Genomic DNA, 26,165 nt, shown 5'->3' on the forward strand with positions numbered 1-26,165 from the left:
CTCCTCTCATTCACCGTGTGACCTCCTTGAACCAGGCTCTGCACTTCAGCCTCAGTTTTAAAAATCTGTGTAATAGGTACTATCATGGTACTCAACACTGCGAGGAGTAAGATAAAATATGTAAAGTGTTCAGCACAGAGCCACAAAGGGGACCTTGCCTCTCTAATATACTTCCAACAGAGTAAAACAGCTCAAGACCCTATGAATATGGTCAGAATAAAAATGGAGTCACTAATGTTAAGAAAACCTTGACAAATAGAGCTGGAGAAGGCCATAGAGGATTTTCTTTTTTTTTTTTTTTTTTTTTTTTTTTGAGACGGAGTCTCGCTCTGTCGCCCAGGCTGGAGTGCAGTGGCGCGATCTCGGCTCACTGCAAGCTCCGCCTCCTGGGTTTATGCCATTCTCCTGCCTCAGCCTCCTGAGTAGCTGGGACTACAGGCGCCCGCCACCGCGCCCGGCTAATTTTTTGTATTTTTAGTAGAGACGGGGTTTCACCGTGGTCTCGATCTCCTGACCTTGTGATCCGCCCGCCTCGGCCTCCCAAAGTGCTGGGATTACAGGCGTGAGCCACCGCGCCCGGCCCCCCTAGAGGATTTTCATGCTTGCAAAACAAATAAGACTGATGACAAAACAGATAATAACAAAGACTGATTACACAAAAGACTACAAAAATCACAACCTTGCACAAAGGCCATCGAAACCTTGCACAAAAAATACTTCCACAAGGACATCTGCCCAGCAACTGCCTGTCCAACTTTAGACTGGCGTCATGCTTGCTCTTGATCTTGGTAGTCAAGGATAATTAGTTCAAAAACAATAACATAATCCTTATTTTTTTCTTTTAAAAATTTTTGTCTTCCCCCACCTCCCTGAAAGTGCACATCACTTACTATGGCATATAGGTAATTCCCACTGCAATGCTTAATTCCTAAATGAAATTTCTTTTTTTTTTTTTTTTTTTGAGACAGAATCTCGCTCTGTCGCCCAGGCTGGAGTGCAGTGACCAGATCTCAGCTCACTGCAAGCTCCGCCTCCCAGGTTTACGCCATTCTCCTGCCTCAGCCTCCCAAGTAGCTGGGACTAGAGGTGCCCGCCACCTCGCCCGGCTAGTTTTTTGTATTTTTTTTTAGTAGAGACGGGGTTTCACCGTGTTAGCCAGGATGGTCTCGATCTCCTGACCTCATGATCCGCCCGTCTCGGCCTCCCAAAGTGCTGGGATTACAGGATTGAGCCACCGCGCCCGGCCCCTAAGTGAAATTTCTTTTAGAGAGTCTCTGTTTGTTCTTTAAGTTGACAACTGCTAGGCAGGTAAACAGTTAATATTTACTGAGCACTTTTTAAAAACAAATTTTTTTGAGATGGAGTCTTGCTCTTTTTGAGATGGAGTCTCAGCCAGTCACCAAGGCTGGAGTACAGTGCCGCGATCTCAGCTCACTGCAACCTCCACCTCCCAGGTTCAAGCGATTCTCCTGCCTCAGGCTCCCGAGCAGCTGGGATTACAGGTGTGTGCCACCATGCCTGGCTAATTTTTGTATTTTTAGTAGAGACGGGGTTTCACCATGTTGGCCAGGCTGGTCTCGAACTCCTGACCTCATGATCCGCCCGCCTCAGCCTCCCAAAGTGCTGGGATTACAGGCGTGAGCCACAGCGCCCGGCCTTACTGAGTACTTAATATGTGCCAGAAGTTCTTCTAGGTGCATTTAATCCCCACAAGGTCACTATGAGGTTAAACTAGTATTATGCTCATTTTAAAGATGGGAAAACTGAGGCACTGGTGGTTAAGAGACTTCCCAAAGGTCATAACCCTAGTAAGTGCCAAAGCCAGGATTCAAACTCAAGCAGCCTATCTTCAAAGCCCACGCATACTGCCTCCCTTCAGAGTAACGATTAATTTTTAAAAATCATAACTTGCTTGGCTACAATACTCTCTAAGACACTTTCCATCGACTCTTTCATTTCTCACCACAGCAGCCTAGGGAGGGAGGCAGTGTTTACTTCCAACTATGGAGGGCAGGGGAAACAGGCTGTGAAAGGGGGAACCGACTTGCCTTGCCAAGGTCACACAACAAGGTCAGTGGCAGAAGTAGGGCTGGAACTTGGAATTTTCCAAACTAGGACTTCAAATGTAGGGGGCCCTTCCCCAGCCTTGGCCAGTTCCCAAGCTCCCCCAATAACATGTCTTCTGGCTAGAGGCCTTGAGCCTCCCTCCTCAGGTCAGCTCTGCCTGGGCTTCCACCCTTCAGCTGCAGGGTCCCAAGGCTGTGTCCTCCACACCCCCTGCCCTCCCCGTCAGATGGGAGGGGCAGGAACTCCAGGGCTGGTGGAGTTTCCGACCAGGCAGGAAAAAGAACAAAGGAACTGGGTTGGGGGGGTGGAGGGGATGGCCAGGAGGGTGGCAGAAGTAGACGGGACATTTCACCATGGAATATGAAGTCAAGAAAGGGAAGAAGGTAGGTAGGAGGTTGGGAGGGAGGCAGGGAATGTCCCCAAAGCTGGGGAAGGGGGCAACCTGGGGCAGGGTGGGGGGTCAGTAGCAAGGGGCATAAGTGGGGTCTTTCTTCTCATTTGGAAGTAACTTCCTTCCCACTCTTGGGCAGCCAGACATCCAGGCTCTCAACTCCCTGTTTCTCCACTCTCAGTGGCCTCTGGCATCCCTAACACGGACAGACAGGGATCTTCCCAGGAAACCTGGCCAGACAGACAGTTTGGGAGATTCTCCACACCTGCTTCCCTGCTGTTCCTGGTGGCTCTCTCCTGCAGCCTCTCAGACAGAGGGACAGACAGACACCCAGCAGATCCATTCTCCCGCTCGCCACTGCCCCAGACAGAAGGACCCAGTCAGGACAATTCTCATAGGAGGTTGCCTACCCAGGCTTGAGTCTCCCACCTGCTCCCCTGCCCCTCCCCACCTTTCTACAAGGGCCTATGTGTAAGGCGTCAGCCAGAAGCCATTCCCCCACCCCCAGACCCTCACCGCTTCTGACTCTGAAGTTTTCTGGTATGCTTCTCTGGGTGTCTCACCTGGTTGTCTTTGGAGTTTAGGGAGCTACTCTGATTTTAACTTCCATCTTACCCCCATTTCCATCCTCCCCTCTACCCTACCCCCACCAGAAACATGGGTCCAGGCTGTTCTAAAAGGTGCCCACATGAATCACACAGGGCTCAGAAGGGAGCCAAGACATACATGCATGTTTTCTCTTAGTTTGTTCTTTTAATAGGTATTTATTGAATGCCTATTATGCACCAGGCATTTCATTTCTTTTGTTAAAGCAATGAATAAATTAATGTAAAATTGCATAGAAGGGCTGGGTGCAGTGGCTCATGCCTGTAATTCTAGCACTTTGGGAGGCCGAGGCGGGAGATCACCTGAGGTCAGGGGTTTGAGACCAGCCAGGCCAATGGCGAAACCCCGTCTCTACTAAAAATACAAAAACTAGCTGGGCGTGGTGGTGCATGCCTGTAATCCCAGCTACTCAGGAGGCTGAGGCTTGAACCCAGGAGGCAAAGGTTGCAGTGAGCCAAGATCATGCCACCGCACTCCAGCCTCGGTGACAGAGTAAGACTCTGTCTAAAAAAAAAAAAAAAAAAATTCATAGAAGGTCCCATGCTCAGTGCTGGAGGACAGAATATTAGGGTACCAAGCCCTAGACTGATCAGTTTGAGTCGAGAGCTGACGGGTGGAAGGAAAGGGGGTAGGGAAGAACGTTTGAGGCAGAGGAACAGCATGTGCAAAAGCCTCACAGTGGGAAGGAACGTAGCAAGCCAGAAGGACTGAAAGAGGACTGTGTAGTGGGGGGCCAGGGGACAAGAGTGAGGCAGATGGGGCTGGACAGGTGGGCAGAGCTGAACCATTCAGGGCCACCAACAAAAATACCACCTCCCCACCCCTGACACACACACACACACGCAAGACAAAGTCCCAGCTCCATAGCTGGCATTCAAGATATGTTCATCTCATAATCTAGCCAGGGCAGACTGACTGTACACAGCTTCTCCAGGCTCACCCTCATCCAGCCTTTGAGGCATCCAGAATTTTGCACATGCTGTGCCCTCTGCTTGGCATGTGTTCTCCCAGATAGTTTCCTCTCATTCCTCAAAGTTTCTACATACCCCATCCTGGCTGCATGATATTGGTTCTAACATAAGCTGAGTACCCATAAGAATCACCTGAGGACTCATTAAAACACAGATCACTGGTCTTACCCCCAGTTTCTGGGCCAATAGGCCTGGGATGGGGTTCAAGAAATTGCATTTCTGGCCAGGCACAGTGACTCATGCCTGTAATGGCAACACTTTGGGAGGCTGAGGCAGGAGGATTGCATGAGCCTAGGAGTTCAAGACCAGACTGGGCAACATAGTAAGACCCCATCTCTTTAAAAAAATATATATATATTAGCTAGGTGTGGTGGTGGTGCATGTCTGTGGTCCCAGCTACTGTGAGGCAGAGGTGGGAGGATCGCTGAGTCAGAAAGAATTTGCAATTCTAATAACCCACAGGTTATGCTTACGGTTGTGGGGCCACACTTTGAGAACCACTGGTTTAGATCCTGGCTACTCAAAGCGTGGTGCACAGACCAGTAGTATCAGCACCAGATGGGAGCTTGGTAGAAATGCAGTCTCAGGCTCCAACCCAACCCTACTGAATCAAAACTCCAGGGTACATAAAGTTGGAAACTCACTAGTCTAGGTCATTTATCACAAGCCCTGGAGGTACGGATAGGGACTAGGTCTCCACTGAATCCTCAGCACCCAGCACAGAGTCCAGCCATACAGGTGTGAATACATGTTTACTGAATGAATGAGTAAATGAACAGATGTATTTGTGGACTTGTGTTCTGTTTACCTGAAAAGAATGTGAGCTCTTTGAGGGCAGGGAGGTTGTCTTACTCATATTTGCCTCATTACAAGAGTTAAGTAATCACACCATACATTCACTCGGTGGTTTTCAGCTGAGCTGCATTTTGAAATTACCTAAGAAAGCTTTAAAAATCTTAATGGACTGAGCTCATTAACCCCAATGGCTCACACCTGTAATCCCTTGGCCTCTGGGAGGCCAAGGCAGAAGAATCGTTTGAGCTCAGGAGTTCAAGACCAGCCTAGGCAACACAGTGAGACCTCATCTCTACTAAAAATTTAAAAAATTATCAGGGCATGGTAGTACACACCTGTAGTCCCAACTACTTGGAAGGCTGAGGCAGACGGATCTCTTGAACCTAAGAGATCAAGGATGCGGTGAGCTATGATTGTGCCACTGCACTCCAACCTGGGCAACAGAGCAACACCCTATCTCAAAAAAATTAAAAAATTAAAAATTTTATGCCTGCGTCTCAGTCCCAGAATTTCTGATTCAGTTGGTCGGGAGTGTAACCTGGACATCTGAAGTTTTAGAAGGTCCCCGGGTAGTTTGTGTGTGTGTTGGGGGTGGGGGGAGGTTATTTGTTTTGTTTTTTTTTGACAAGGTCTTACTCTGTCACCCAAGCTGGAGTGTGGTGTTGCAATTGCAGCTCACAGCAGCCTTGATCTCCCAGGCTCAGGTGATCCTCCCACCTTAGCCTCCCAAGTAGCTGGGATTACAGGTGCATACCACCACACCCGGCTAATTTTTTTGGTATATTTTTTGCAGAGACAGTTTCACCATGTTGCCAAGGCTGGTCTCGAACTCCTGGGCTCCAGCTATCCTCCCGCCTCAGCCTCCCAAAGTGCTAGGATTACAGGTGTGAGCCACCGCACCTGGCCTTCCCCAGGTAGTTCTAAAGGATAGCCAGGGCTGGGAGCGACTGCTCTAAAGTGCAGTCTCACACTTGAGCATGCATCAGAATCACCCGGCGGGCTTGTTAAACCCTAATTGCTGGGCTCTGCTCCCAGAGTTTCTAATTTAGTGGGTCTGGGATGGGGCCCGATAATCTGCATTTCTCTCAATTCCTAGGTGGTGCTGCTGTTCCAGGAATCTCATGTTGAGAAATGCTGTTCTAGATGGAACTCAAGTTTTCTTTTGAGATTCAGGCGGCTGGTCTGGGTTGAGTCCCAGAATTTGCACCTTTAACCTTGATCCAGGCCATTTTTATGCAGGTGCCCCTGGATTCTACTTAAATGTACTTATTAGTAATTTCTAACTTTTAGGAAAGCACAGAGAATAGTCTCAGAAATAGCAATGCACCCACCACCACTCCACCACATTGAATCCTAACATATATTATATTTATATATATACCTATATTATACATATATTATATATTTATATATTTTATATATATTATACATATATATATATATATATATTGAGATGGAGTCTTGTTCTGTTGCCTAGGCTGGAGTGCAGTGGCTCGATCTTGACTCACTGCAACCTCTGCCTCTGCCTCCTGGGTTTAAGTGATTCTCCTGCCTCAGCCTCCTGAGTAGCTGGGATTACAGGCTCCTGGCACAATGCCCAACTAATTTTTGTATTTTTAGTAGAGACAGGGTTTCACCATGTTGGCCAGGCTGGTCTCCAACTCCTGACCTCAAGTGATCCGCCTGCCTCGGCGTCCAAAGTACTGGGATTACTGGTGTGAGCCACCATGCCCAGCCTTGAATCCTAATATTTTTCTGTATTTGCCCCAGCCTAGACTCATTCCTCAAACCTGTTTGGCAGGAGCTACACTCTCACCTCGGTGTTTAGAAAGAAGGTCGTTGGATCCAGAATGCCCACAGTGAACTATTGGTTCCACCACTACTAGCTGGTGACTTTATCAGTTAGTTTCTCTCTAGGGTTTAGTTTTTCCATCTGTAAAATGGGACTTACAGAGGTACCCCTTCTGCAGAGTTTTGGTGAGAATTAAATTAGGTAATGTAAGTAAAAGTGAGCATGGTAAGTGCTCAATAAAAGCAACCACTGTTATTACTCTCATTCCTCCTCTCCTCCCCAGGGCTTTGTATCCCCCATCCGAAGGCTGGTGTTCCCCAAGGCCGGGCGCCGTGCAGCCTGTAGGAGCAGCGTGAGCCGCCGGCCCCTGCACTCGATGCCCCTTTATCCCCCTGACTACCTCATCGACCCCCAGATTCTGCTGTGTGACTACCTGGAGAAAGAGGTCAAGGTGCGTGCAGGATGAGAAGGGGTGGGAAAACCTTGGGGTGAGGAGACCTTCACTTCTCCTTGACACCGAGTTCTAAGCAGCCCTGTCTCACACAGGGGAAGTTGTGGCTCATGGGAAAGAGGCTTGGGTTCATGTCAGCCTTGCCCCTACCCTCAGCAAGTGACCTCCATCCGCTGAGCCTCCTTAGTGTTCCCATCTCAACATAGGACTCAAAACCTATCCCAGGGTAGAGTGGATGGGAGAGTGTTCTGTGCACGGAAAAGTCCTATCTTTTGTCAACCCACATAGCAGAAAGGGAGACTCACTAAAAGAAAACGATGTTTACTCAGGAATAGGCATTGCAATGGGAATATGCATGTCATAGTAAACTCTGTGTATACAGAAGGTAAAGGAAGGCAAAGGTTTTTAAAGGAAAAGTGAGAAGGATTACATAATTGTTTTGAGATAATTATCCCTGGCTGCAAGGATCAATAACAAGGATGGCACCATTTCCAAGTTGGACAAGCAGTTGCTGTCCTTGCAGGAATATGTGTGTGTGTGTGTAAGGTTGTGATGGTCTTTGTGCAAAGTGGTAGTTTTTACAGTCTTTTTCATAGATCTTGTTATCAGGTGTTCATGCACGAGAATCCTCCCTTCTATTTGTCAGGGCTTTTAACACAAGTGACTCCATTCTGATTGACAACTTTCACATTTCCCATGAGGTTTTACTGCGATGACCTTGCTGTTACTCGGACAGTGTCCAGATGAACAGCCAGGCACAAAGGACTTCCACCACTTAGGAGCTGTACTACTTCTTCTTCTCTCTTTTTTTTTTTTTTTTTTTTGAGACAGAATCTCATTCTGTCACCCAGGCTGGAGTGCAGTGGCACGATCTTGGCTCATTGTAACCTCTGCCTCCCGGGCTCAAACGATTCTCCTGCCTCAGCCTCCCGAGTAGCTGTGACTACAGGCACTCACCACCACACCTGGCTAATTTTTTTGTATTTTTAATGGAGCTGGGGTTTCGCCATGTTGGTCAGGCTGGTCTCAAACTCCTGACCTCAGGTGATCTGCCCGCCCCCCCCACCGGCCTCCCAAAGTGCTGGGATTACAGGTGTGAGCCACCGCACCTGGCATGAACACCATGAAGAGGCAATGATGGGTCTTCATTTAGCCTAAGAAGATTGATATGGGGGTAGGGTTGTCCGAACTGGCAAACAACAAGCCACCTAGTAAAATCTGAATTTCAGATAAGCAATGAATACTTTCTTAGCATAATTATGTCCCAAATATTGCAAGGGACTAAAAATACTAAACAACTTAAAAATTATTGTTGATCAACAGTTGGGTGCGGTGGCTCATGCCTGTAATCTCAGCACTTTAGGAGGCCGAGGCGGGTAAATCATGAGGTCAGATGTTCAAGACCAGCCTGGCCATCTTTTAGTAGAGATGGTGAAACCCGTCTCTACTAAAAATACAAAAGATTAGCTGGGTGTGGTAGTGGGCACCTGTAATCCCAGCTACTTGGGAGGCTGAGGCAGGAGAATCGCTTGAACCTGGGAGGCAGAGGTTGCAGTGAGCCGAGATCGCACCACTGCACTCCAGCCCAGGTGACAGTGCGAGACTCCACCTCAAAAAAAAAAAAAAAAAAAAAAATTGTTGATTTCAAGTTCAGATTTAACTGGCATCCTATATTTTATCTGGTAAACCTATGTGGAGGGAAAAGCTAACAAATAAATCTGCTTAAAAATTGAGGACTGAAATTTGATACAGAATAAAAAGAAGAGAAAAGGTTTGATTGGTGCATTCACCTAGACGAACACAACTAAAAATAATTTTTTAACAGTTGGCCGGGCGTGGTGGCTCACACCTGTAATCCCAGCACTTTGGGAGGCCGAGGCAGGCGGATTACTTGAGGTCAGGAGTTTTGAGGCCAGCCTGGCTAACATGGTGAAACCCTGTCTCTACTAAAAATACAAAAATTATCTGGATATGGTGGTGTGCGCCTGTAATCCCAGCTACTCAGGAGGCTGAGGCAGGAGACTCGCTTGAACCCGGGAGGCAGCTTGCAGTGAACTGATATCTTGCCACTGCACCCCAGCTGAGTGACAGTGAAACTCTGTCTCAAAAAAAAAAAAAAGTTAATTATTGGCTGGGCGCAGTGGCTCATGCCTGTAATTCCAGCACTTTGGGAGGCCGAGGTGGGCGGATCACAAGGTCAGGAGATCGAGATCATCCTGGCTAACACGGTGAAACCCTGACTCTACTAAAAATAGAAAAATTAGCCGGGCGTGATGGCGGGCGCCTGTAGTCCCAGCTACTCGGGAGGCTGAGTCAGGAGAAGGGCGTGAACCCGGGAGGCGGAGCTTGCAGTAAGCTCACGCCACTGCACTCCAGCCTGGGCCACAGAACCAGACTCCGTCTCAAAAAAAAAAAAAGTTTATTATATTGAATAACATCTAAGTGCTAACAGGATATAAGAGTAAAGGAAAAATTTATTGATTTATTTTTTCCTGACAAAATGATATACTAATTCGATCCAACATTCTTTGCTTTCCATTTGACTTCTGCAACAAGATCATAAGGAAGGCAAGTGATTCATAATTCATTTGACAGTGATGCTTGGGGTAGAGAGAGCCACTCAGGCCAGAGGAAATTTACAGATGGTCAGGTCTTTCAAGCTATTATAACAACTTTTGCTTCCCTATGGAATCTGATAGCTAGATGACTATGTGTTAAGGCAATATAAGCCAGCAGTTGAGAGTGTGGGTTCCGGCATGTGGATCCCAGTTTGATCCTCTCTAGCTACCTAATCCTGGGCAAGTTGTTTAGTTAGCCACACCCTGCCTTGGTTTTTGTCATCCTTAAAGCAAGGGTGAAGGAGTGAATATATAGACAGCGCTCAGAACTGTGCCTGGCTTCTATTATGGGCTCAGTAAAAGTTATTATCAGGTTATATTAATTCATGTATTTCTATCTCAATCTATCCGCACTGCATCAATGAGAAGGCCAGGGTTCTTCAAGGTTTCAGGGTGACCTCTCTGTGTCCCTCTCTCACCACGATTTCCATACAGTTCCTGGGCCACCTTACCTGGGTGACTTCCTCACTGAACCCCTCCAGTCGGGACGAGCTCCTGCAGCTGCTAGACACCGCCAGGGTGAGACTCTGGGGAGGAAGGAGGGCAGGATCTCGTCCCCTTCTCCCTCTTCTACCTGCGGACCCCGGGAACTCGAAATCTGCCCCTCCCTGCAGCAGCTGAAGGAGCTGCCGCTGAAGACCACGGCGGAGCAGGACAGCATCCTGAGCCTGTCTGCCCGCTGCCTGCTGCTCACCTGGCGCGACAACGAAGAGCTCATCCTGCGAATTCCTACGCACGAGATCGCCGCCGCCTCCTACCTGCAGGACGATGCGCTGCACCTGCTAGTGCTCAAGACTGGTGCGGCAGGCGGGGGCGGGGGCGGGGGCGGGGCAGGGACAGGAAGTGTGCGTGTAGAGGAGAGGGACCTGCGGCGGGGGCGGAGGAGATGGAAAAGGCCTGACCATTCTACCCTGAGACCAGGGGCAGGCCGAAGAGGCTCTAGGCAAGCAGACAGTGCCGGCTCTGAGGCTAGAGTGGACCCTCGGGCTGGGGGCGGGGCCTGAGTCCGGGGGCGGGGCTGAGGAGAGGCGGAAAGTCAGAATCCAAGGGGGCGGTCCCTGAAACCCAGGACTGGGTCTCCAGTTAAGGCCCCCTCTGGAGGGGACAGCCTGACCACCACCCTCTGCTCAGAGGGCAGGTCTGAGCCCACGGGCGCGGGCGGCGTGGGGAGCGTGGAAGCCACCCGGCCACACCACCCAGAGGCCAGGGGTGGAGACTGAGACGGGGGGCAGGCCCGAAAGTGTGGAAGCGGAATGGGCGGGGAACCGCCGCGCTACTTTAAAGCCGGGGGCGAGGCGGCGGTGGAACGCCAGAGCTGCGAGGTCAGGTCTACAAGCCGGCCTCAGGGGGGGTGGGGGTCTCTGAGCCCGGATCCCCGCGGCTGACGGTTCCCCGGACTCTCCTAGGTCTGGGCGTGGACCCGGTGCCAGCCGGCGTGGACGCCAGCCCAGGCGGCGCAGGACGCGACCCCGGCCCGCCGGGCGCGGCGCCCGAGAAGCGGCGGGTGGGCACCGCGGAGCGGCGCCACACCATCTGCAGCCTGGACTGGCGGATGGGGTGGGGTGGGGGTACCGCGGAGGCCCGGGCCGGGGGAAGCGGTGGCGGCAGCCTGGAGCGCCAGCGCGTCGGGGCGCGGGCGTCGGGCAGCTGGGAGCGGCGGCAGACGTTCAGCGGCAGCTGGGAGCGGCGGCACGGAAGCGGCGGCGGCGGCGGTGCAGGCAAGCCGGGCGGCAGCTGGGAGCGGAGGCAGGCGGGCAGTGGCGGTGGCAGCTGGGAGAGGCGCCATCCCGGTCCCAACCCGCTCGACCCGCAGGACCCCAGCCCCGACGCCTACTGCAACCTGGTCATCCTGGCTGTAGCCAACAGGGTGAGCCCGAGGACAGCCCGCTCCCAATGCCCGGCTCGGGAACGCTGCTTTCTCCCCACCTTGCCCCCGCCCCACCCACCAGGTTCCTGGGGTCTGCCCCTGCCTTTTCCCTGCACCTACCTCACCTAATGGCTCCTAAACTCCGGACCTGGACACCTCCAGGGCATCTCCCCTTGACTCCTTCAATGGGACGAACTCTCAAAATGGCCAAAACAAACTAGATCTAACCTCCAGTCCGTTCGTTCTCCAGCGTTGTCAGTGTTGGCCTCACCACAGTAACATTCACGAGGACACTAATCACCAGCTTGAATCGAGGGCCAGCTCCTGCCAGACACAGGGCTGCATCAACTCATTTAATTCTCACAGCAACCTCTGGAGGCAAATATTACAACTACTGTATCCCCATTCTATGGAGAAGGAAACTGAGATCCGTAGGTGGCAAGGTCACACAGGAAGCATGTGGTGGTTTTAAGGTTCAAATCCAGGAAATTCAGAGCCAGTACTCTTGGTAACTAAGACAGTCACCCAAGGCAGAAGCCTTCCTGCCATTCTTCCTTCTCCTTCCATCTTCCCCTCTTCCTCCCCCATCCTCTTCATTCACCCTTGCTTTTATTCATCCGAACATGTTTATTGAGTGCCAGCTCTGGGCGAGGCAATGGGCTAGGTGCTATGGATACAGACGTGAAAAAGACATCTGGTGTCCATCCTTAGGGAGCTCACAGTCGAGCAGACACCTTCAATTTCTGAGCATTCTAAGCTTTTCCTCTGATCTTGGACCACCAGATCCCTCTGTATAAAAACAGTGGTGAATGAAACAGACATAGTTCCTATCTAGATGGTGAGGCAGATAATAACCAGTAAACTCAGACGCCACAGCTGTCTCTCTCCCCTTGAAACACTTCCTCACTTGGCTTCCAGCTCTCCACTTTCTCCAGGCTTTTCTCCTACCTAGCTGGTTCCTCCTCTTCTCCAGAAGTTGGAGTGCCTCAGATTATGTTCTTGATCCTCTTCCCTCCTCCATCTATCCGTCATCTACCCATTTCTAGGTGATCTGCATCTGAAGATCTAATGACTGTTTCAAACCCAGCACATCCAAAGCTGAGCTCCAAACTCCTCCCCCAAACCCGCTACTCCCTTGATTTCCCTGTCACAATTGATAGCAGCTGTGTCCTTACATTGGTCAGGCCAAAACCTTGCAGTGGGCCTTGGCTGCCTCTAGTGCTCTCTATCTTTCTCACACACACCCGATATCCACTCTGTCGATAAATCCTGTTGGCTCTATTTTTCAAACATGACCAAGCCTGTAATCCCAGCACTTTGGGAGGCCAAGGTGGGTGGATCACCTGAGTTTAGGAGTTAATAAGGCCAGCCTGGCCAACATGGCGAAATCCCATCTCTACTAAAAATACAAAAATTAGCCAGGCTTAGTGGCTGGTGCCTTTAATCTCAGCTACTCAGAAAGCTGAGGCATGAGAATCGCTTGAACCTGGGAGGTAGATGTTGCAGTGAGCCAAGATCACACCACTGCACTCCAGCCTGAGCAGTAGAGCAAGACTCCATCACAAAACAAAACAAAAAAAACATCAAAATCCATTTACTTCTCCCCACCCTGCCCCTGTACCCACCCAGGTTCATGCCCTGTTTTCTCTCACCTGAATCTTGTGGTCACCCTCTGACTGGTTCAGCCCTCGCTGACAGTCTCTTCCCCCACACAAAGTGGTCCCATTAACATGTAAGTCACATCATGTCCCTAACTCCACATCTTCCAGTGGCTTCCCATTTCACTCCAAGTAAAAGCTAACATCCTTACAATTGCTTACAAGGCCATTTGTACTCCAGCCACCATGCCCACTTCCTCTGTGGCTGGAAATAGGATTCCAGACAAAGCCAACAGTGTGCCCTGTTCATCCCACTGGACTGTGAGGGCTTTTGGGTACTGAAGCTGGCCCAGTGCCGGCCACACAATAGGACTAAGTTGGAATTTGTGAAGTGAGTAAATAAGTGTAATCCCAGCACTTTGGGAGGCCAAGGCAGGCAGATCACTAGAGTCCAGGAGTTCCGGACCAGCCTGGGCAACATGGCAAAACCCCATCTCTACTAAAAATACAAAAAATTATCTGGGTGTGATGGTGTGTGCCTGTCACGCAGCTACTCAGGAGGCTAAGGTGGGAGGATCACCTGAGTTCAGGAAGTTGAGGCTGCGGTGAGCCATCATTGTGCCACTGGGTGACCGGAGTGTGACTCTATCTCAAAAAAAAAAAAGTTGCTTTCCAGGGTTGTCTGAGCATCTGGCTTCTTATCTGAGTCATCCTGGTTCCAAGGAGGATATAGGAGTTAGAGTGAAACAAAACTTGGGTGCTGGTACTAATGCCATGAACCTGCTGTGTGAGCCTAGGCAAGTCACTTAACCACTCTAAGTCTCAGCATCTTTGATTATAAAATAAGGATCCTCTTTGCCCTGTCCATTTTGTAGGTTTATGGTAAGGATCAGTCCTGGTTTAATTATTAGGACACACCCACTATCCCAAAATGCCTATCCTGAGTTACATTTTAATTTATTCTTTGGACTTTTTCATTTGTATTTTTTGTATCCATCCATTAGCTTGGGCCTTTTTAGAGACACAACCTAGAGAAAAACTTCATGAAGACAGTCTCTTCATCAATTACTGGCTTTCTATGTGTCTTGCTTAAGGCATAAAGAGGTAAATTCCTATTCAAATTTGCAGTCTCAAAAAAAGTTTTACCCAATAACTGAAACTCTTTCCTTCTATCAGAGACTGAATTTTATTTACCCTGCTTCAATTTTCACACTGAATGCTAGGAAGCTCATATCTAAATATGGCTTCCAGTGTTAGTAACTATATTGAGCCTAAAATTTTGATACATTTAATCATCCCTTCTCCTACTAGCTATTAGGAGAACTGGATTCTAATCCTGACTAATCACTTCCCCTCACTGGGCCTCAGTTTCCATACCTATACATTAAACTAAATTAGGACTTAGAAGGGCATCAGGAAGGCTGATGAATCCTCCAGAAATCTGGGGTACATTTTTCATGGCACAAGAGTTAGAGTTGTCACTGAATTCTATAAAGGGGTTCTAAGATCCAGAGAATAGCCATAGAATTTTGATGGAAAAAGTCTCAAAAGCCAATTTAAAGGGCTCTATAGATGTGTATCTTTGTGCACATCTTCACACTGTGTTTTAGGAAGCAGGGGTAACATCTTGGTCGTTGGTGAGGACCTGAGCTCTCTATCCTCCTCCCTGGGCCAGGACGCTGCAGAGGAGTCCTGCGCACTCATCTGTCAGGTCTTCCAGATCATCTATGGGGACCAGAGTATTGAGTGTGTGGACCGGGCTGGCTACCACTACACATCCACGCCCGAACGGCCGTGGCTCTGCAGCCGCAGTGAGTACCAGAACTCCTGGCCTCCCCTCCTGTGAAACATCCCAAAAAGGCCAGGGGAGGGAAGATGTCCCAGGACTTGGGGTTGATGAAGGTCTTTAGGGTTCCTGATCTCTGCCATAATTACAGGTGAAATGTAATTGTAGGTGAAATGTCAATTTTTTTTTCTTTTCTTTTTTTTTTTTTTTTTTTTTTTGAGGCGGAGTCACTCTCTGTTGCCCAGGCTGGAGTATGGTAATGCAATATCAGCTCACTGCAACCTCCACCTCCCCGGTTCAAGCAATTCTCTGCCTCAGCCTCCCGAGTAGCTGGGATTACAGGCGTGTGCCACCACGCTTGGCTTTTTTTTTTTTTTTTTTTTTTTTTTTTAGAGACAGGGTTTCACCATCTTGACCAGGTTGGTCTTGAAACCCCTGACCTCATGATCCACCCGCCTCAGCCTCCCAAAGTACTGGAATTATAGGCGTGAGCCACTGCACCCAGCCATCAGTTTTCATCATGATCTCAAACTTAGCTTCTTCAAAGATGTTTGGATTGCCAAATTCAGAACAAGCCCCCTAGAGTTGAACTCTTCTCTCCCCCTTTTGTTTTTGTGTCCCTGTATTGCAGAAACCTAAGCACATGTATCATCTGTTTACTGAGCCATTGATCCCACTAAGACCCTAAGGCCAAACAAAGATTTCCAGATGGGTCCTTGATACACTCAAGGACTAGAAGGAGAATGAGATCAACAGAGGCATGTGTTGAGCACCAGTTGTGTGCCAAGCACCATACCAATGTGCCATGTCCTCATAGCAACCTTGCCTGTCCTGAGACTGGGTACATCAGATACTCACAAAGTATTTTTTTGAAGGCATGAAAGAACTCTGTGAGGCCTTAGGATTACAGTTTTTTTGTTTTTTTGTTTGTTTGTTTGTTTGTTTGTTTGTTTTGAGATGGAGTCTCACTCTGTTGCCCGGGCTGGAGTGCAGTGGCGCAATCTTGGCTCACTGCAACCTCCACCTCCCAGGTTCAGGCAGTTCTCCTGCCACAGCCTCCTGAGTAGCCAGGATTACAGGCGTGTGCCACTATGCCCAGCTAATTTTTGTATTTTTAGTAGAGACGGGGTTTCACCATGTTAGTTGGCCAGTATGGTCTTGATCTCTTGACCTCGTGATCTGCCTGCCTCAGCCTCCCAAAGTTCTGGGATTACAGGCGTGAGCCACTGTGCCCAGTCAGGATTCCAGTTTTACAGATGAGGACATTAAGGCTCAGATTAGTTAATAAATTACTCAAGGTCACACAGCTGGTAAGTGGCAGAGTGAGGATTCAAACCCAGGTCTGTCTGATTCTGAAGCTTCTATCAGCAACAACCTCAGTCCCCATGCTGCCTTCAGGCCCGTGGGTGAATTCCCCCAGCCACTGTCTCCCGCAGCATGGTACCAGCAACAGAGTGCTGGTTCTTTTCTTCCGAAGACCCTTGCATCTGTGGGAGCTGTGCTTGTTGGGAAGCTGGGTTAGTTCAACTCTCACAAGGATGATGGGCAAATACATTAGATAATTCAACAAATATTTCAACAAATTCATTCATTTAGCAAATATTTATTGAACACCTAGTAGGTCAGATCCAGTGCTAATCCGTAGATTATCCTGGTGAGCAAAACCAGAGGTGGCCGTGTCTTCATGAAGTTTACTTAGTGGAGGCAGGCTGACAGTAATTAAATAAGTACACAAATAAATATATGACCACAGGCCGGGCAGGTGGCTCACGCCTGTAATCCCAGCAGTTTGGGAGGCCAAGGCAGGTGAATCACCTGAAGTCAGGAGTTCGAGACTAACCTGGCCAACATGGTGAAAACCCGTCTCTACTAAAAATACAAAAATTAGCTGGGCATGGTGGCAGGTGCCTGTAATCCCAGCTACTCAGGAAGCTGAGGCAGGAGAGTCAACTGAACCTGGGAGGTGGAGGTTGTCGTAAGCAGAGATCGCGCCACTGCACTCCAGCCTGGGCGACAAGAGTGGAACTCTGTCTCAAAATAAATAAATAAATAACCACAGACTGTGCCGGGAGAACATATAATGAAGAACTGACCCCACCTGGAGGGTAAGGAAGCGACACTGAGTGATCAGAGATCAGAAAGGGTAGGGCTAATAACCAGCTAAATGAGAACAGGACTAGGAAGAGCGCAAGCTCTCCATACTTGGTGTTTCTTTGCTCTGAAGGTTTTCAGATTCTTCCCCTTCACAAATTTCTTTTCCTTCCTTCTTCCTTCCTTCCCTGCTCCCCTGCCCTGCCCTCTCCCTGCCTCCCTCCCTCTCTCCCTCTCTCTCTCGCTCGCTCTTTCTTTCTTTCTTTTCTTTCTTTCTTTCTTTCTCTCTCTCTCTCTCTCTCCCCCTCTCTCTTTCTTTTCCTTTCATTTCCTTTCCTTTCTTCTCCTTTCCTTTCCTTTCTTTCCTTCTTTTCTCTTTCTTCCTTTCTTTCTTCCTTTTCCAGGTCTTGCTCTGTCACCCAGCCTGGACTGTAGTGGTACAATCATGGCTCTCTGCAGCCTTGACCTCCCAGGCCCAGGCAATCCTATGTTAGCCTCTCAAGTAACTGGGACCACAGGCGTGCACTACCACACCCAGCTAAATTTTTTGTTGTTGTAGAAATGGGGTCTCTCTATGTTGTCCAGGCTGGTCTTGAATTCTTGGGCGCAAGCAGTCCTCCTGCTTTGGCCTCCCAAAGTGCTGGGATTACAGGCGTGAGCCACAAATTTTTTTTTCTTTTTTCTTTTTTTTGTCTTGCCTGAAACACACAGTTTATAAAATATTCCCTCACATGTTTCCTCATCTGCTGTTCCCAAGGCACCCGTGAGGTAGGCAGGGGGTGGTATTGTCCCCATGTCGGGGAAGTTGAGGATCAGGAGAGGGGAGGGGAGTTCCCCAGGGTCTGCTGTGTGTTGGTGTCAGGGGCAGGACTAGACTTCAGGCTGAGACTGAGGGCGGGGCCTCAGGGAGCAGGGGATGCTGATCCCTGCTTTGCTGCCTCTCACACTCCCTCTGTCTGCTGGTCCTAGGTGAGAGCTGCCGCACAGATGGAACGTACGCCTATGATGCCGACTTCAGCTGTTGCAGCTCCTTGTGAGTATAGCCCCTGTCAGGGACTCCACCCTGCTCCCCTACCCCTGCGCAAACAGGGTCACTAGTCTAGAGAGGGTAGGAGAAGGTGACCCAACCTTGCTGAGACACTGGGCACTAACAGGGGGAGATAAACCGAGCTCCCTGACTCTGGAAACTCACAGGATCTAGGCCCCTGAGAGACCCACGAGACACCAGAACTCAGATGTGGGTCCACACAGGCCTGTGGTTCTCTCCCAGTCATCCAGACACAGTGGCCTGCAGAAACCAAAATCATAGATAGCTACATGCCAAAAAAATCATTTTGGCTTAATTTTGGTTTCATGTAATAGAAAACTCCCAAAAAGAGTATCTTAAACAAGATAGAACTTTTTTTTTTCTTATCTTTGACATAAAATAGAGCAGCAATTCAACATTTCATGGTTGTTAGGAGTTCAGGCTTCTCTTTTCCTCCCCTACCCTCTTCAGGACTTGCAGCCATCCTTAAGGTCACCTCATGGACCAAGATGGTGGTTGTAGCTCCAGCCATCACAGTAGCATGCTGGGGGCCTCTTTAAAGAGTTCTGCCAGATTCCCACCTGATGACTTCTGCTTATATGTCATAGGCCAGAACTTTGTTACGTAGCCATCACTAGCTGCAAGCAAAGCTGGAAAATTTAGGATTAAAAATATATATATTTCAGGCTAGATGCAGTGGCTCACACCTGTAATCCCAACACTTTGGGAGGCTGAGGCAGGTGGATCGCTTGATCCCGAGAGTTCCAAACCATCCTGGGCAACATGGCAAAACCCCGTCTCCACCAAAAATACAAAAATTAGCCAGGTATGGTGGCCCACACCTGTGGTCCCAGCTGCTTGGGAGGCTGAGGCAGGAGAATGGCGTGAACCCAGGAGGCGGAGCTTGCAGTGAGCTGAGATTGCGCCACTGCACTCCAGCCTGGGCGACAGAGCAAGACTCCATCTCAAAAATAAAATAAAATAAAATAAAATAAAATAAAATAAATAAATTCAGGCCAGTTGCGGTGGCTCACACCTGTAATCCCAACACTTTGGGAGGCCAAGGCAGGAGGATCACATGAGCCCACAAGTTTGAGACTAGCCTGGGCAACATAGGGAGACCCTGTCTCTATTTAAACAAACAAACAAACAAATAAATAAATAAAATGTTAAACAATTCAGTTGGGAACATTACCCAAGGTTCTGTTTAGGATGAACAGCCATCCCAGTTTGCTCAGGAATGAAGGGTTCCCCGGGATATGGGATTTTCAGTGCTAAAACCAAGAAAGTCCTGGGTTACTGGTTGATCACCTAGTCATGTTACTAAGGGCTTCGGTTTGGCATGTAGCAGCCTCTGCCAGTGATGTATCCCTTACTGTGTTTTCCTTTTTAGTGGCAATAGATTTGCCTTCCTCATACTGTGTGCCCTCAGGCTAGTCTTTAAACAACCAGATATCTACTGGAGAGATAAAATAATGATAATAGCGTTTGAACATTGAGCTTGCTATGTACTAAGTGCTGTTCTATAAAGCACTTTATTTTTTCATCAATATAGTAACATTACAGCAGTTACTGTTTATTGCTTGTAGCCCATAATTCTAAGTGTTCTGCAAATACTCCTCTAATAATTGGTATGATGATACCAATTATTATTATCCCATTTTACAGATGGAAAAACTGAGAAATAGAGAAATTAAGTTTAGTTTTCCCAAGGTCAAACACCTAGTAAGTTGTAGGTCTGGGATTTGAACAGAAGAAGGCTGGCTCCAGAGTCCAGTCCCTTAACCACAAAGCTACACTGCTTCTTTGTAGCTAATAATGGAGGATGGTTCTGGAACAATTTGGAGACAAGGAGGCAGGAGCCCAAGGTTGAATTTTTATTAAGCAATATTTCTTGAGTACCTTCTATGTGCCAGGCACTGTGCTGTATGCTGGGGATACAGATGGACACAAGACAGAGGGCAAAACCTGGGCCTGTCACATAGTAGGTGTTCAACAAATGAAGAAAACCAAGGTTCCTGCTCTTGTGAAGTTTACAGTCTAGCATGGGAGGCAATGAAATCACAATTTAACAGTAACAATCATTAATGATAGTAAGTACTAAAGGGAGGCTCAGGGTGCTATAAGAGAGGCTGAGGGGAACCCCAACTCAGCTGGAGAGTCAGGAGGGCCTCTCAGAGGTGATGGCACATGAATTGAGGCCTGGAGGATGAAAGGGGGAAGAGCAAATGTAAGAATCCTGAGCTGACCAGGTGTGGTGGCTCACGCCTGTAATTCCAGAACTTTGGGTAGCTGAGGTGGGCAGATTGCTTGAGGTGAGGCATTTGAGAGCAGCCCGGACAACATGGTGAAATTCCGTCTCTACAAAAACTACAAAAATTGGCCGGGTGGCACATGCCTGTAGTCCCAGCTACTCAAGAGGCTGAGGCATGAAAATCACTTGAACCCGGGAGGCGGAGGCTGCAGTGAGCCGAGATCGCACCACTGTACTCCAGCCTCAGTGACAGAGCAAGAATCTGTCTCAAAAAAAAAAAAATTCTGAACAGGATAGAGCTTAGTGGGTTTGAGGAGCAGCAGGTGGCCACTGTGGCTGTGGCAAATGGTGTGAGGGAGAGACTGGTCAGAGAGGATGCTTGGGGGTACCTGGAAAGGCCATGCATGTCACAGGTAGGCCATGGACTGAGGGAGCACATTCGACAGAGGTTCTAACCCAACCTAGGGGAATTAGGGAACACTCTCCTGAGGAGATGACATTTAAGATCATGAGATAAGTACGAGTTCGCTGAGCAAAAGGGAGGGGAAAGGAGGCAATCCAAGCAGAGGGAACAGCAGGTGCAAACACCTAGAGGTGAGGAGATAGTAGAGGAAGAAGGAGAAAGGGAGCAGGGGGGCACAGAGCACAGAGAGCAAAGGCAAAGGCAAGCACAGTGAGAGATGAGGCTTGAGAGGTGCCAGGGGCCAGGGTGTGCCAGGCCTTGGAGGCCAGCGTGCAGTCTAGGATGAGGCCTCCTACCTTCAGCCTGCCCGAGGGCGAGGAGCTGGAGGGAGACGAGTGAAGGCCCTTCTTCCTGTGCCTGCAGCAATGGCTCCCAGGACACCTTTGAAGCATGTTACAGCGGCACGTCCACACCTTCTTTTCACGGCTCCCACTGCAGCGGCAGCGACCACAGCGGTCTGGGCTTGGAGCAGTTACAGGATTACATGGTCACGGTGAGCTGGGGCTGGCGGTGGGAATGGCACAAGCAAAGTCCTGGAGGCTGGAGTAAACATTTTGGGAATTGCACATTGCCGTGGACATAACCTAAGTAGAAGACCTCAGAGGTCAGAGCAGGAGATGAGGTTAGGAGAGTAAACTGAGGCCAGCTTGTGAAAGGCCTTAAGTAATGTCAGCTGGCATTAATTGAGTGCGTGCTGTGTACCAGGCACCATTCTAAGCACCTTTCATGCATTATTTCTTTTAATATTTTCAACAACACCAAGAGGAAAATGCCATCGTTATCCTCACTTTGCAGATGAGAAAGGCAAGCATCATGGAGGCTGTCAACTATCCAAGATCACAGAGCTGATTCAGCGAAGGGGTCAAGATTTGCACTCAGCAGCTTGAGTCCACATCCTATTCTTAGATACAACCTAAGGGATCTAGATGTCCTCTGAGTAGCCCATGGGAAGGGTTTTCAGAGGAGAGCTGGGCCAAACATGCCCTTAGGGAAGGCTCTGGGCCTTTCAGGCAGGGGTTGGGTGGGGCTGCTCCCTGGGATTGATCTTGAATGGTGTCCCTCACATAGTTGCGGAGTAAGCTGGGGCCCCTCGAGATCCAGCAATTTGCACTGCTGCTGCGGGAGTACCGGCTGGGGCTGCCCATCCAGGACTATTGCACAGGCCTGCTGAAGCTCTATGGAGACCGGCGCAAGTTCCTCCTCCTCGGTGAGCGCCCCCGCACCCCCAGAGGTCAGCTAGGGCCCCTGCTTGGTCCTTGCCATCCCAGTCAGGCACCTGGGTGTGAATGTTTTCTCCTTATCCTTCAGCCTCTGATGAAACCCAGATCATGAGATTCGCAGGGCAGATGAGGAGCTCAAGGTGCAGAGTAGGGAAAGGACTTGTCAGTGCTGGGAGACACTGTTGATAAGAAGAACTAAGCAGTGGTGTGGCCATTTCGTCTGCACAGCAAAGCTGGGAGAGGGACTGATTCTTCCCCATCTTACCCCACGCAGAAGCTGAGGCTCAGAAAGGCTAAAGAACATGTCGAAGGTCACACAGCTAGTAAGGAGGGCTAATCATAGGAGGAATAGTACGAATAAGCTGACATGTGCTTGGCAGTTACCATATGCCAAGCATCATCTCATTGAATGCCCCCAGTTCTGAGAAGTAGATACTATTATTGGTCCCCATTTTGCAGGTGAGGAAACTGAGACTCAGAGTAACAAAGTAAAGGACTGAGGTCACATAGCTAGTAAGTAGGAATGGAAATAAAACAAACTGTTTACAGGGTGCTCAGTATGTGCTGAGTACCTTGTTATTTAATCCTCACATCCCTACCCAGAGAACAGGTGCAATTATCTCAGTTTTATAGGTCAGGAAAATGAGGTTCAACATAATTAATCAATGGGAATGTAATGATGGTACTAATAATAACAACAAAAATAGGCCTGGCAAGGTGGCTCACACCTGTAATCCCAGCACTTTGGGAGGCTGAAGCTGGCGGATCACTTGAGGTCAGGAGTTCAAGACCAGCCTGGCCAACATGAAACCCTGTCTCTACTAAAAATACAAAAATTGGCAGGGCGTGGTGGTGTGCGCCTGTAATCCCAGCTACTTGGGAGGCTGAGGCATGAGAATCGCTGAACCCAGGAGGCGGAGGCTATAATAATAATAAAAGTACAGTAATGTAGTATGTAGTGAGCATTCACTGTGTGCTAAGTGCTGTGCTGTTATTCGCTGGCTCAGAGTTAAGGACCTTGGGCAAGGCCACACAGCCAGTGAGTGACAGCAGGGATTTGCACCCTGATCTGCAGAGAGGACGCTTCACCTGTGGGAGGGAAAGGGGCCGTGCCCTGAGGACTCACCACATCCCTCGGCTCACAGGGATGCGGCCCTTCATCCCGGACCAGGACATCGGCTACTTCGAGGGCTTCCTGGAGGGCGTGGGTATCCGCGAGGGCGGCATCCTCACTGACAGCTTCGGCCGCATCAAGCGCAGCATGAGCTCCACGTCGGCCTCTGCGGTGCGCAGCTACGATGGCGCGGCGCAGCGGCCCGAGGCACAGGCCTTCCACCGGCTGCTGGCTGACATCACACACGACATCGAGGCGCTGGCCCCCGATGACGACGATAACGACGACGATGAGGAGGATGAGCCCCGGGGCTCCAGGGGCGGGAGTGACGCTGCCGAAGACAACTACCTGTAGCCACCGACCCTGCGGACGGTGTGGCCCCGCAGCCCACCTCCCAGTCTCAGCTTTGCCTGGGCGACCCTATCCCCGGGGGAGACCCTGTCCCCAGGGCCCACTCATCACACCTGGCGGAGGCGGGGGCGTCTTCACTCCAGGGTCTCGCTCCCTGCCTTTGGGGCCCGGGACCCTGCAGTACCGAGAGTGTCCTGCAGCGGGTGAGCGAAGCCGGGCCCTAAAGACCGGGGCAGTCACCCGGGGCTCCCGTGCCGCTCTGCCAGGCTGGGGCTGGGCAGCGATCCTGCTTTGTCCCAGAAGCCCAGAGGGGTCGGCCCCAGAACACCTCCTCCCCGGGACGCCGCAGCTTTCTGGAGGCTGAGGAAGGCATGAAGAGTGGGCTCCACCTGCTGGCAGACTGAGAAAAGAATTTCCAGAATTGGATCCTATTTTACAGATCGGAAAACTATGGTTCAAAAAGAGGGGAAAGGGCTTGAGGGAATCTCCTGATTCTCCTTATATGACCTCAAACTGACCATACTAAATAGTGTAGAAGGTCTTCTTAAGGCTCTAAATGTCAGGGTCTCCCGTCCCCCTGATGCCTGACTTGTACAGGCAGTGTGGAGTAGAGGGTTTCCTCCACCCAGGGTTGACTCGGGGGCCATCTGGGTCCCATTCTGGCCTCAAGACCCCAAACAAGGTGTTCGTTCAACTCTTGGATTTGGAGCCAGGCCGACCTGGAGCCTCTGTCTGGTTAGTGTCATAACCTCTGTATGCTCCCGTTTCCCCATCTGTCCAGTGAGCTCAGCCCCCATCCACCTAACAGGGTGGCCATAGGGATTACTGAGGGTTAAGACCTTAGAGCTGAGTCTAGCACATGATAAGTGCCCAATAAATATTCCTTTCCACATCAAACATTTTCTGATTCAGTTTACCTTTCTTGCCTGGTAATAAGCAAAAGATGCCTGGGTGCATCTTACTGCAACTGAGGTGGGGGTGAGCTATTCAGAAGACCCTCAGGGGAGCTCCCTGTTTGGGAGGAAGAAACAATATTTGTCCCCTTGCAGCCTTGTTACAGCCTAGCTCTGTGCTCAAGTCCCAAACCAGAAATAGCCAAGACTCCATAGGCAGCCATCTGGGAGTCTGGGGTAGCCAAAGAAATATGAAGGCAAAGTTGGAGAGGTAGAGAAGTCAGGATGAGGACAGCATTCAGCACAGCCTGAGTAAAGGCTGGAAAGCTAAAAGGAATGAGGCCTGAGAGGAGACCAGAGACCCACACAGGAGAGCCAAAATGTGTTTGTAAAACCTTGCAAAGGCTTCCATGGCCAGACACATTGTACACACCATAAAATAGGTACTGTTAGCAATTTTCAAAAAATATTATTAGGACTCCAGGTCCAAAGAGTTCCATAATTCATACTTGGTTTGTGGTAAATGATCATCCCATTATCACTGGTCCATGTAGGGCCCTTCTGATGTTTTCCCCTCTCCCAATCCACATGTTCCCCACACTCCTTTTCCCTCTTTACCATGAACATCTAACCCTATGTGCTGATATATGTCCCTGGACCTAAACTACACAGTGCTTTGTGTGTGTGTTTGCATAAATGGTATATATAAGAATTTCATTCTATTGCTTCTTTTATTCTGTAATTTTTTTAATTTAAAAAAATAAAATTTTTAGAGACAGGTTTTTTCTCTGTCACCCAGGCTGGACTGCAATGGTGCAATGACAGCTCACTGCAACCTCGAACTCCTGGGCTTAAGTGATCCTCCCACCTCGCCCTCCCAAAGTGCTGGGATTAATGGTTGAACCACCATGCCCAGCCACCCAAAAATGTTTTAAATACCTACCTATGTTGCTGTTGAAAAATCTCGCTGTTGCATCCAACTGTTGCAAAATATTTCAAGCTGAGCATCCACTGTTTTCTTTATCCATCTCCCCAGAGATGAACACCCAGGTTGCTTCCAACTCCCTCTTCACCACAAACAACACTGTGATGAACATTTTTGTACATGAAGCTTATGGGCCTATGTGAGCATTTCTTTGGGCTCTAAACCCAAGAGTGGAATTACTAGATCACAGGCAGGTTTTTACATTTCATTAACTTCTTCCAGAATGGCTTTCACCAATAGTGAGTGAAGGATGCTGTTTCCCCACATCTTCATCAGGTTTTTCATTATCTGATTTTGTTTTTATCTGCCTTCAGTTTGGGTGTAAGGTGGCAAGTTGTTTTAATTTGCATTTCTCTGTTAATCCTGAAATTATAACTTCCTCCTGTACTTGTCAGCCATTTGTGCTCTCCTTTCCGTGACTTCCTTATTCATATCTTTTGTTCATTTCTTACTGGGCTTCCTGTCTTTTTCTCATTGATTTGCAAGAGTAGCTTATAAATTTTACATATTAATCCCTTTTGGATGTTGATGTTCCAGGTATATTCACCTAGTATATTTGCTTTCTGTCAAGTTTATCTGTGACAGTACTCAAACTTCAGCAGGCATCAGAATCTCCTGGAAGGCTTGCTAAAACACAGATGTCTGAGCCCCACTCCTAAAGATTCTCCATAAGAGAAGGGGAAGGGCCTGAAAATTTGCTTTTTCTTTTTTGTGGGGACAGAGTCTCGCTCTGTCACCCAGGCTGGAGTGCAGAGACGCAATCTCAGCTCACTGCAACCTCTGTGCCTCAGCCTCCCGAGTAGCTGGGATTACAGGCGTGCGCCA

General features: G+C 49.2%; 1 protein-coding gene and 1 long non-coding RNA gene across 19 annotated transcripts; one reads left to right on the forward strand and one right to left on the reverse strand.

The window, feature by feature from the left end:
- Positions 1–2,397: 2,397 nt before the first annotated feature.
- On the forward strand, positions 2,398–25,064 carry CCM2L (CCM2 like scaffold protein). 18 transcript variants are annotated; one of them, XM_074005001.1, is made up of 11 exons: positions 2,398–2,450; positions 5,927–6,069; positions 6,906–7,073; positions 10,127–10,210; positions 10,306–10,634; positions 11,098–11,558; positions 14,767–14,967; positions 18,003–18,066; positions 21,141–21,270; positions 21,846–21,984; positions 23,143–25,064. In XM_074005001.1, exons 2-11 carry the CDS (start codon positions 6,064–6,066, stop codon positions 23,463–23,465), a joined length of 1,905 nt encoding a protein of 634 aa, XP_073861102.1. In that variant the 5' UTR covers positions 2,398–2,450; positions 5,927–6,063; the 3' UTR covers positions 23,466–25,064. The 18 variants fall into 18 exon arrangements, 16 of the variants coding, with proteins under 16 accessions (XP_073861102.1, XP_073861103.1, XP_073861100.1 ...); XR_012419234.1 differs by lacking the exon at positions 5,927–6,069 and having other exon boundaries at positions 14,832–14,967; positions 23,073–24,359; XR_012419235.1 differs by lacking the exon at positions 5,927–6,069 and having other exon boundaries at positions 10,306–10,489; positions 23,143–24,359.
- On the reverse strand, positions 19,923–23,817 carry LOC107131098 (uncharacterized). The gene is made up of 2 exons (XR_001494094.4): positions 23,124–23,817; positions 19,923–21,317 (listed from the first exon to the last, which is right to left on the reverse strand). It is a non-coding gene; the product is annotated as an uncharacterized lncRNA (long non-coding RNA).
- Positions 25,065–26,165: the final 1,101 nt, after the last annotated feature.

The sequence above is a fragment of the Macaca fascicularis genome, chromosome 10 (genome assembly GCF_037993035.2).
Source record: "Macaca fascicularis isolate 582-1 chromosome 10, T2T-MFA8v1.1".
NCBI lineage: Eukaryota > Metazoa > Chordata > Mammalia > Primates > Cercopithecidae > Macaca > Macaca fascicularis.

Bases quoted from the DNA above. Each gene is read 5' to 3' on its own strand.
- CCM2L (XM_074004999.1), top strand. From the start codon at position 2,421: ATGGAATATGAAGTCAAGAAAGGGAAGAAG. The intron at 7,074-10,126 runs GTGCGTGCAGGA...ATTTCCATACAG, and splicing joins ACCTGGAGAAAGAGGTCAAG to TTCCTGGGCCACCTTACCTG. The intron at 18,067-21,140 runs GTGAGTATAGCC...CTGTGCCTGCAG, and splicing joins TTCAGCTGTTGCAGCTCCTT to CAATGGCTCCCAGGACACCT.